Raw genomic sequence first — 11,748 nt, 5'->3', positions numbered from 1 at the left:
ATTCAGGATGCATGATAATATGAGACACTGTAGTTATGAAATAATAATATGGATTAAGCATATAGATGAAGCATAAATTATATCACGCACTGTTTTTCATTAAATAATGATAAATTAATTCAGGATAAACTATATGATACACTGCTTTTCATTGAATAATAATAAATGAGTGAATTCTTGTTTATTCATTTCTGGTTTGGTATTTTGGGAAAGCTTCCCTTTTATGGTTGTACCGGTTGTCGTGTTATTGTGTCAAAGTAAAGGGTTATTTTCTTGTCCACCAGGTGGCAGCACAGGAGAGCAATACCACCGGTCAGTTTTTGGACGTCCCATGAAGAAGTCAAAGCCTTTGGCGTCATCCTGGTAGGAGGCTGCTGCCGCTTACAGTGAACACATTAGACGATCAGCAGCTGTTTGTCAAGTCAAAGCGTTTCATTTCATCTCTTTTGTGCGATCACATAACGCCTCCATTTATATCCATCACGTGGGATTATTCGCCGAGAGAGAACCGCGAGAAAGGGCGAGAAGTCGCGACGGGGACTTGTGAGACTTGCACAAACAAGCCCTCCTCCTCCTCCACCTCCTTCTAGTCTGCTCATTATTTGCTGAGGGAGAAGAACAGTTTCCACCGCCTGAGGAAACATGAGCTTTCTTTTGTAAGTTTAAGCCTTTGATTTTGCGTTCAGTGTTTATTCTCGTAGCCGTCGCTGTCTTATGTGATTTGCATACTTAGCACTGTGTACTATAGCACATCTGTGCTAGCGATAGCATTTTTACGGGCTAAGTCTACTTCCCGGACTGCCTGATGATCTGACGTTTACTTTTCCCCCTCATCTTTGGTGAATATCCACACATTCGTGTCCTCCCCGTGTAATAACTGTCATTTAGCAGTCGCCACGATGTGTCGGTGACACATACGCGGAACGTTGAAGCTGCATTTGCGTTTTACGGAAGTATTGGTGGTGTGTCTCGGATAGTTGCTGGTGTGCCGTTGTGGTACTTGCAGGGAGCAGAAGTCTTTAAGCGGCATGCTGTTTGTCTCTTTCTCTCTCTGGGTGTGGACGGTAATTATTGGGTGAGGAATATACTTAGCAGGAACTCTGGTGGAGACGCGGATGAATAATTGTGGCGTAAAGAAAGAAAAGTTGCTAAAATTAACTACGAGAGACACATATTTACGTTGACCGACGATCGAAAAATCCACAACCCCCCCCCAGAGACAACTGCATGAGAGAAATGCTGCACGTTCACGTGAGAAAGCAGAAGTGAACCGTGAAAGTTGGTGGCTCTATAATACTGTATCATATTACAGCCAAGTGTTTAACAAAGACGTAAAGTAAACGTACTATATACCATTAGGAATGGAACAAGATCTCACCCAAATAAAATCTCAGGAACGTTCCTGTGTGGACAGGGCCTGAGACATTTGGTTTACAATGTAAATACAAACCGAACAGCACCAAATTGCAAATCGCAAAAGGAATGATGCTCTTTAATACAGTTGAAAAGCCAGCATTTCAGGAAATGCTACAAATGTTAGACAGCACGAATTGCCTGTGAGAAAGTACATGTCACAAACGGCAATGGATGACATATTAAAGAAAATATTGCATTATGATGATATATTATTATATATTGTCATAACATTAGTGGTTTATTTGGGCTCCAAAGATGTTGACAATAATATAATTTGTGGGACGTTTCAAAATGCGCCTGCATTGCATTGTGACATAGTTTATTTAAGTTTGTCCAGCTATATTTCTTCATTGTACACAATGTTAAAATCGTGTCTCGTTCTCGTGGACCCAGTCTCGCGCATCGCCTTGTCTTGTGAGTTGGGTGTCTCGTGACACCCCTCCTTATTATTCTACCAACCTTCTTCTGGGCATCCCGGAAGCTTGCGTCTTTAAAGACGGATATCATCCCTTTTTGGTCCGGATATCATCCCTTTTTGGTCCATGAACTCGCAGCTTTTTTCCTAGTTGTTTTTTTGGGCTTTGTGTGTGTGTTCTGGCCATTTGCATCATTTTCCTGTTGTGTTTGTTTGTTTTTGGTTTTGGATCATTTGGATGTTGCTGCACGTTTACCCTTGTAGGCTTACGGGGCCAAACGTACCCGGAGAACTTGCAAAGAAGATTTGAACCCGGCTCTCTTGACTGTGAGGCTGAGTGCTAACTACTAGGCCACACTGCGGCCTGCCGTTTATTTTGTTTAGGTAACAGCACATCACAGCAAAATTAGGAGTGCGCACACCCCTTAGATGAAACAGAAGCAGCCTGGATGGTCGGGCTGCCGTCTGCCTCGACTGGTGTTGAGAGACAGGCTTGGCTGGTGCTCTGAGACCCACCCTGTATTGTATGGTACTGTCCATTGAAAACCTTGTTCGTCATAGGCATGGGTTTTGTCGTATTTACACGCAAAATGATCCTTCGGAAGTGACATAATTATATTTATAACAACTCTTCCTGTCCACACACACCGTGTAAAGCCAGTAGCTGCACTGAGAGCGCAGAACTTTTCCAATCTGTCCTCCAAATTGAGCGTGTTCCTTCCTGCTGTGGTGACTCACAGGAGTTGTTGTTAAACGGGGCCGTGACAGAGATTGAACACCGGGCCTCTCCGAGTGGCCTCATTAGAGACACAGAGACGCTCTGTTCTCGACCCCTCGTTCCGCTCTGCCAAAGCCGCCCCGCACAACTCTTTTGTCAGCATATTCTTTAGCGAGGAAAAAAAATCTTTATGAACACGTATTGTTAGCAGGGTGCCTGACCTACCTGCTTTGTTTATCACACTTTTCTTCTCTGGGTTGCAGCGGAAGTCGCGCCTCAAAGACGTTCAAGCCCAAGAAGAACATCCCGGAGGGCTCTCATCAGTACGAGCTGTTGAAACATGCAGAGGCCACACTGGGAAGCGGGAACCTGCGCATGGCCGTCATGCTACCTGATGGCGAGGACCTGAACGAGTGGGTCGCAGTCAACAGTAAGACCCAAAATTGACTTTTCCCCCCACCGCCATGCTTTCTTTGCAGCACCTTTTGCCGTTGATTACTGGTGAAATCACACGTTTAAAAAATATAGGCATTAAAGTTAAATGTAAAGGCAATAAACATTTGTTCCAAACAGTGCTACTTGGTGGAAGGAGGCTTGAGTATGTTGTGTCCAAGCAGCTCCAGTGTTAGTTACTCCCCAACAAGACTGTGAGAGGACGGTCAACCATCAGGGTTGAAAGCTCTTGGCATTCCCTCAAAGTCCACCAGCATTCGTGCTGGGAAAAGACACTGTGAATATTAAACGCACGCAATTGTCTTGGACGCTTTTATTTTTCGTCTCACGCTAGAGGCCCAGTTGGGTCTGAGCTGTGGCAGCTGGCCTCTTGAGGGTTTTAATTTGAAGCTCCATTGGCGTGTCATCATAGCTACTGGGTAGATGAAAAGAGCTCAATCATCTTCCTTTTTTTTTTTTTTAAACAACATATTTGTCCTGCCGGCAGTTTTCACGTTGGACATTGTGACAGAGTTCCTCTACAGGAAACAGGAAGTGACTTTATTTTTGAAGGAGTGTGTTTTGTCAGTGAGGAACTCTGAATGACACGTGTTAGCCTGCCTTTTATTGTGTCTGCAACATCCACGCAGATGTTTTCAAACCACTATAAGAGAAGCTTAATTACAACCTCTGACAGCTTTCCGTGCATACGTCAGCTCGCTCTCACAGTGATCCATTGGTTTTGCAGGCTTCTTTATAGCCGTGGCAAAATACTGGTTTCAGCATAAACGTACATAAAAATTGAGAATTCTTTAGTTGTTGGGTTTCAACCACCTGAACAGGAGGCAGTTCCAGTGAGTAGACGGGGAGGCAAGCATAAGCTATGGCCACATAAACATGCAGTATGTTTGGAGATTAAAGTGAATAACGGTGCATGTCGTTGAAATGATTTCATGGATTAGATTTTTTTATAGCATTTTTCAAGGCAACCAAAGCACTTCACAATTCATGCACTCCTCAATCACACACTGGTGGTGGTCATCTACATATGTATCCACAGCTGCCCTGGAGTAGTCTGACGGAAACATGGCTCCCAGTCCACGTCTACGGCCTCTCTGACTCCCACCCAACATTCATTCACATTCATACACCAGTGTGGGCAGCACTGGAAGCAAGGTGGGTGAGGTGTCTTGCCCAGGGACACAACGACAGTAACTGGGTGGAGGGAGCGGGGATCGAACAACCAAACCCTCTGATTTCTGGACGACCTTCCCCACTGCAGCCCAATTTGCTCCAGTTGTGTTAGTGTACATGGTGTGATGCATGAAGACATAAAATGGTTGAAAACAAGACCATGGAAAAGAAGTGAAAGCTTATCTTGGCGTCAGAAAATAATCCTTTGTAATAACATTTTCTTACCCCCAATGGGTGTGCATCAATGCATTCTTCTATATGTCCTTTACGTTTCCCTGCACTGTTTGAGCTCCATAACCAATTTTCAGACAGATTTTATGCACTAATTCCAGGCTGGTAGAAGCTAGCTAGCAAGTCTCACTTGCGAGCCTTCTGTGAAGCATCGCTGGACATTCTTCCAGGTGGCTGCATTTCACATTTTCAATTTCCAACCATGTTTGAACTTTGTTTTTTAGTATAAATTGTGCTTCTTGTTGCTCACTGTCAACCGGTTTACTCTCCTCCAATCCATGCTGGAAAAGGTGGCGTCTCTGTGTTTTCTGAACTTTCTTCCCGTTATGATGGACTATCTTAGTAATAGCGTTTTCCCAGAGACATATTTGAACGATTTCCACATGCCAGAACGGCGTATCTATGCAGTATTTTTGCTCTGATGTGACGCGTCTTCGAGTTCCGAATACGCTTGTTTTGCCCCCCATCTCTTTGAGGCGGGGCTGACAACAACCGGATGTGACACGTGAAACCCAGCAATAGGTAGCACCATATTGATCTGTGGCAGTGAAAATGAATTAGTGGCGGGCCACAAACGAATGAATGAATGTATGGGAATCACTAGTATATGAGCGTGATGGGATTTGTTTTTTTTTTTGCATTTGCAGCTGTGGACTTCTTCAACCAGATCAACATGCTGTACGGGACCATCACAGACTTCTGCACGGAGGAGAGCTGCCCCGTCATGTCTGCCGGGCCAAAGTACGTCCTTTTGAGCAGTTGGATGTCATTCGTCTTCTGATGACCCCCAACGTGTCCACAAACTCCAGATGTTCAGTTCTTAAGTTCGTCTGTGGACAGAAAATGCTTTAGCAATTCATCAATCATCCCTGTGCAGGTACGAGTATCACTGGGCCGACGGAACCAACATCAAGAAGCCGATCAAATGCTCCGCCCCCAAGTATATCGATTACCTGATGACTTGGGTGCAAGACCAGCTCGATGACGAGACACTCTTCCCCTCCAAGATTGGTATGTTGCTGTTTTTAAAATACACTCTAAGTTAAAGCATAGAAAACCTGTTTACGACCGTTTTTAACATTATTACAGACCTCTAGACATGAAATAGCACCCCTATAGTCACCTTTGCACTCCTATTACCCAATATAGTAGACATAATAAAGTAATTAACCAATTTAAGACATAAATAAGGCTTGTGTGTGTGACTATAAATGTGTTCCCATGAGGACCTGAAAGAGAGAGGAAGTGACGTCGGAGGTTCAGAGTTGGGTTTCAGCTTCACGTGGGTAACGGCTGCAAAAGTAGCACGTGTTTTTATTAGAAATTTTTTTGGGATTATTGTGCCTGTTGTGAGATCATTCAAACCTGCAATAAAAGCCTGTTGTTCTGGCGATCAAGTCTGGTGCTTGTGTGTCTGACGCCTGGTGACCAAGCCATGATCAACTTCTTTGAATGAGTCTTTTGGATGCCTTATATTTGTATTTTAGTTCATTTAGCCATTGTTAGGCTTGAAAATGCTTAATTCAGACAAAAAAAGTACTTTTTTGGACTAATAATAGGCCGTATTCAGCCACAAAACAGCACCATTTATTCATATATTTTTGAAAAACCATGACAGTGAAACTGCAAAATTTGAAGCACAAAGTGGCGAGTCTTTACAAATATTATTGCTCAGTTTTGTTTGTTATTGACTTGACAGTATGTTCATTATCAGAGATGCTCCATATTGGCTTTTTTACAGACAGCCGATATACCGATATTGTTGAGCACATCATTACCAATACCGTTATAGGCTGCAGCTCTCCCCTCAAGCTAATGTCAAACTCATGACTTTATGCTTCTTACTGTGATGCCACTGGTTGCGTGTTCACAAATAAACACGAAATAAGACACATACTATAATAGGAAACACAAGTGGGAGAAAAAGTGCATCATTAAAATAATCATGACCAACCGTCAACTACTGTAACATGTCCTACTATCAACATCAGCGATACAATTTGGAAAGCTGCACATTTCTATGTGAGACCAACATCTGTGTAAGAACAAAATAAAGTGCAAAGTATGCAACGCGGTTCTGATGGCCCAACTTCCCAGCGAAAGGACTTCAACTAATACAGGTCCCAAACTCCAGTCCAAACTAGCTGAGGCTTGTAGATTCGGGTGGAGGCCCAGTAAAGCTCTGGGTGGCAGCCAGCTCAAACAAATGTTGTGTTCCTCAAAGCATGAAGTTGTTCCCGTGCTTTGCGGTTCACTTTGTGGCCGGCAGTACCTTAAAACTGATGGCCAGGAAAGACCTATCTCTTAATGCTGAAGCCAGGAAAGCTGCTCTGGACTTTTCACTCAGCAGCCAATATGACGTGCGGCACAGCTGTTTTTGCAACAACATGGGTGTTTCATAACCCCAGCCGAACGCTTGACACATCGTTTGGCATGAGCGCGTGAGACGACGCGTTTTAGTCACTGAGTGTTTGCACTTCCCCCGAAATCGTGCTGCAGCCTGTCTGTGAGGATCCACTTCTGCTCTCCGTGTTGCCCATTCATTTGTTAATTTCATTTAGCCACACTTTTCGGCAAACTTTTTACTGTAATTTCCGGTGTATAAACCCGTACTTTTTTCTTAGACTTTGAACCCTGCATGCAGCAGTATGGCTAATTTCTGGCCATGTTTTAATCTCGTGACTTCTCCTATACTTAAGAACTACTACTAATCGTTTAAATACTGTGCCGCTCGCCAATCAGTGAGGAAACGGTAAGTCTTTCTTTGGCAGGAGCCAATCACGAGCTACAAGGGAACACATGACGAGCTTGTCAACCCATCGGAAATCGCAGGAGGTCATTACTCAATACAACAATACTGGCTCACGGTGTCATCTTAGAAAGAACGCTAAAATATAGAATTTAAAAAATACTATTTTACCGGCCTCCTAGCATGCATTGCTACGCAACACGGGCACAGGCAGGCGAACGAATCATTGTGCCAACTTTCAAGCACCCACGATCACCGGTTCCGTTTCATACCCCCCCTCATACATAGAAGAGATCCGTGTTTACAATTTAGCAACATGCATGGTCGCTATGCTTAACTTAAGGGTGCGCATTTAAGTGTTTCTTTCGTCATGCATTTATTCAGTAGGGAAACACAAGCCATCAACAAAGGTGAAGAATCTGCCGAGCAGGCACACGGGAGTGACTTCCACCTCCGTAAGGCCGTGCAATGCACATCTGAAATCTGTTATGAAAAATAAGGAAAACTCTATAATGCAACCCAGCTCTTGACCAACAGAGTCAAGAAAGTAGAGTTTGCACACAATCCTCCGTCGCTTTGCTGCACCACGCCTTCCTGGCAAAACACGCATGGGTCTCCAAAGTGTGGCGCAGGGGCCGTTTCTGGAACGTGGCTCGCTGCAGAAATAAAATTAACAAAAACCCAGCCAGAGTGGAAAATAGAGCAGAACGGCATAATGTAGCTAGAAAATGCTAAAATGTTGTTACTAATAACCAATAAAAACATAATAGTGTTGCCAGTAATATCTTTGATCTATCAATATGTGGGACAATTTTTCAAATTCAAAACACACCTGCATTGTTTTGGGACTCAGTTAAATAAAAAAGTCTGAGGAAAAGCGGCATAGAAGATGGATGGATGGATGGATGTTTGTCCAGTCATATTTTTTCATTGTACTTTTCTTCAAATTAATGTTGCAATCTCATCTCGTCATTCTCGTGCATCGTCATGGGGTTGGGCGTCTCGTGACTCCCCTGCTACTGTGTACATTGCGTATGCACTGAAAATGAAAACTTTCAGGGGGTGCTTTGGAATGACGGTCGCTCACTGTCGTCCTCTCCTGCGTTCCCAGGCGTCCCCTTCAAGCGCAACTTCATGTCAGTGGCCAAGACCATCCTGAAGCGCCTTTTCCGCGTCTACGCTCACATTTACCACCAGCACTTTGACTCTGTCATGCAGCTGCAGGAGGAGGCCCACCTCAACACGTCCTTCAAACACTTCATCTTCTTCGTCCAGGTAGAGGGACACACAAAGACGTGATGATACTGTCTTTGTGCGTGCGTGCGTGTGACCCATGCGGCGTCTTTTGTAGGAGTTCAACCTCATCGACAGGAAAGAGCTGGCACCGCTTCAGGAGCTGATCGAGAAGCTGACCACCAAGGACAGATAAACGACCACGATCCTCCTTCTTTTAACGGTCTTCTAGTTTTGCACAGACACTCCTCCCCTCCCTCCCCTCCTCCTCCCCCCTCCGCCTCCTCCTCTCCCTCGGCTGTATGTATGCAGTATAAACTATATTTCCATTTGGGGAAATGTTTTTAATGAGGCCTGGGACGCCGAAACGGGTCAAGATGGGTTTGACGCACCGGGGGCTTCATCACTTCAGGGAGTCAAGTGAACAAAAAAAAACGTGTTTCTGAGGCAGCGATCCATCTTGAATATTCACATTAGCTCTCCAACAAGAAGCATTCTCGCAGATGACAACAATAATATTGTGTTAAGGTGTTTCGTTTTTCTTAAGGGGGGGGGACGGCATCCTCGAAGCCATTCCGAGAGCAGCCGACTAGTTTGCTGCTTGCTAGAACCGCATCCTAAGTGCCTGGCCTGGCTCGCTTTGGCCCGGCATCCACAGAGAGAACTGTAAGAAGGCCATACGACTTGATTGACACCTGAAATTTACACCTCGTCTCCAATTTCTTGCCCTCTGGATTGAATTCAAACTACTTTTCATTCTTAAGGAGTTCTTTGCCTGTGCAGGAAGTTGCGCCATGTTATTTTTTTAGCATAGTTATTCTCTTGTGTGTCCACCAGTTCTGAATTATAAACAGACGCACATTTTTCCCCCAAAAGTAGCTTGCTCATTTGCTCGGACGTGCCCTCGTGAAATGAATGTTGACGCATCAAAGCGGATATAAAGAAACCAGCTTCGAATGCGATCGTCAGTGCGTCCGTACGGCCACTTGGTAGCTGCCTTCTGCACAGATGGAGCCGATGAAGCACGCAAACGCACACATTTTACCGCACTGGTGTGTATTTTAGGCCGCAGGAAGCAAACACGAGCTAAACGGGAAAACACAAGTACCGGGACAAGCACCTGCAGCTCTGCGCGTTGAAGCATTGACACATCTACATTAGCTGCAATAGTGTACAGTATATAAGGTTGATAATTGCCGCAGCAGTTGAGTTGACCATCGAGCACTTTGAACAGTTCTCCTGACCTCTTGCCTGAGTGTCTGCTCTGCATAGGCCCTGCTTTGTGTTTCTTTTCCTCTCTCCCCCGCATTCCCCCCAGAAATGAATGTTAGCCTGCGCTGAACTTGAGGCACAACCAAGATATTTAATTCGATTTTTTTTAAGGCCCCCCCCCCCGAGTTGCTTTCAACAGCCACATGTACATCTCCCGCCCTCTAAAGTGTACTTTACTATGCAATAATAATTGACACACTAAAAGGTGCAGCTCAATAAATTAGAATATCTTTGAAAGTCACTACACACACAGTGAATGATTTCAAGAATGTTTTTTATATATCATTTTGGTGTTTATAGCTTACAGCTGAAAAAAACCCAAATTCATCAAGTTAACATAGTAATCCCTCTTTTATCACTGTTAACTGGTTCCAGACCCGACCGTGATAAATGAATTTCTGTGCTGTATGAATGAGTGTTAATGAATGGATTTTATGGCAGTGATGAACGTATACGTGAGGGGGTTATACAACACAACACAGTAATCCCTCTTTTATCGCTGTTAACTGGTTCCAGACCCGACCGTGATAAATGAATTTCTGTGATGTATGAATCAGTGTTAATGAATGGATTTTATGGCAGTGATGAACGTATACGTGAGGGGGTTATACAACACAACACAAAACAAAGCACAAGTAACAATTTTCTACAAGAGGAAGGGAGGGTTGTGCAATGTTGGTTGGGGGGGTGTCACTGAATGAGTGGTCTATACGACAAAAACTATTAATAAGATATGATGCTGTGTTAAAGAGAGAAAAGAAAAAATACATATGACATACGTAAAATAGGTAGAATAAAAATAAAATGTATTAAATTGGAAAAAAACAAAATTAATTACAAAAATGTAAATTATTTTTTAAAAACTTTGGAATAAATATAATTAATATTGATATGTTTACTGACTGACTGAGAGGCAGAGATTATTTACTATTCACCCACTGGTGAGCCCAGTCCGCCATGAGCAGGCAGCGTCCAAGCACCCCAAGCACACACACCCACCCACCACACAGCCAAGGCCAGACAAACCCACACATCGTCGCCCACAAATGGAATATTTTTGTACCTGGAGCATAGAAAACCTGTTTAAAACCTTCTAAATACGTGTTATTTAACATTATTAGTGCCCCTTAGATGTGAAATAACGCCGCATAATCACTTTAACACTCATATTACCAAATGTAGTAAACCTAATACTGTACTGTATACTATAATAATAGGAACCGTGATATTGCGAGGGATTACTCTTATTTTAGAAAACTTGTGGAAAAGTTCAATATTGCAAACCACTGGTTGGTGCTCTAATCAGCAAAATAAGTGCTAAAACCTTTGCTCCATATTTTCATTTATTGAGATGCACCTGTATATACAGTATAGTCATGATTTCTGCTTATTTCGCGAATATTCAGGTGTTTATTCACAAAGAACGGCTTTGCTTTAGGTTTGGTTGGTTTAAAATAATCAGTTACTGTATGACTTTTTTAGGCGGAATACTTCAATGCACAACATGTAAATACTGAGCTGTAAGAAGGAATATTAGGGCCACACCAAACAGATACCTTATACTACAAGAATAAACACATTCTTGTAATTGTGCTATTTTTTTCTTCATTGTGTGGCGCTAATAGTCCTTCATTTCAATGAGCATGGAGTTGTTACAAGGATGCTTTGTCCTTTTTTTCCTTTGGAGGCAGCTTTCCCATCCCCCGTTTGGATATTATAATTGTGTTCCTCTGCTTAAGTTGTTGAGTGTTTTCCCCCTCTTTTTATCTAATGATAATGAATGTTGTCACACACCATACAATTTTATTTAAAAACAACCCGGAAGCATCTCCTCCTGGAATGCCCCCAGCCTAGCCTGTTGCCTAGTTTCGTTTTTCTCTTCTTTAGCTGTATTCATTGAGGAAATATGTGTACATATTGGCTCGGTATGGATGTTTCAATGCTGCTGAATCGAATTCTGCTGTTTACAAAGGCAAATAAAGGTGGTGTTGACTCTTTGAAGCGTGTGTAACGATCTCTGCGTGAATCTTAAAATACTCAAACAACCACAGATCAGTGCAAACAACGCGTCGTAGGGGCGCCAGCAGC

At 43.4% G+C, this 11,748-nt stretch overlaps 1 protein-coding gene across 1 annotated transcript; it reads left to right on the top strand.

The window, feature by feature from the left end:
- Positions 1–344: 344 nt before the first annotated feature.
- LOC129169637 (MOB kinase activator 1B) lies at positions 345–11,661 on the top strand. The gene is made up of 6 exons (XM_054756202.1): positions 345–656; positions 2,813–2,979; positions 5,054–5,147; positions 5,284–5,417; positions 8,267–8,430; positions 8,507–11,661. Exons 1-6 carry the CDS (start codon positions 643–645, stop codon positions 8,582–8,584), a joined length of 651 nt encoding a protein of 216 aa, XP_054612177.1. The 5' UTR covers positions 345–642; the 3' UTR covers positions 8,585–11,661.
- The last annotated feature ends 87 nt before the right edge of the window (positions 11,662–11,748 follow it).

The sequence above is a fragment of the Dunckerocampus dactyliophorus genome, chromosome 17 (genome assembly GCF_027744805.1).
Source record: "Dunckerocampus dactyliophorus isolate RoL2022-P2 chromosome 17, RoL_Ddac_1.1, whole genome shotgun sequence".
In the NCBI taxonomy this organism is placed as follows: domain Eukaryota; kingdom Metazoa; phylum Chordata; class Actinopteri; order Syngnathiformes; family Syngnathidae; genus Dunckerocampus; species Dunckerocampus dactyliophorus.
The sequence above is the reverse complement of the archived record's forward strand: the minus strand, read 5'-3'. Positions and strand labels throughout refer to the sequence as shown.

What these genes read in the sequence shown, in the direction of transcription:
- LOC129169637 (XM_054756202.1), top strand. An exon ending in CGAGTGGGTCGCAGTCAACA is followed by an intron (nt 2,980 to 5,053) that starts GTAAGACCCAAA and finishes TTGCATTTGCAG; the next exon opens with CTGTGGACTTCTTCAACCAG. An exon ending in GTCATGTCTGCCGGGCCAAA is followed by an intron (nt 5,148 to 5,283) that starts GTACGTCCTTTT and finishes ATCCCTGTGCAG; the next exon opens with GTACGAGTATCACTGGGCCG.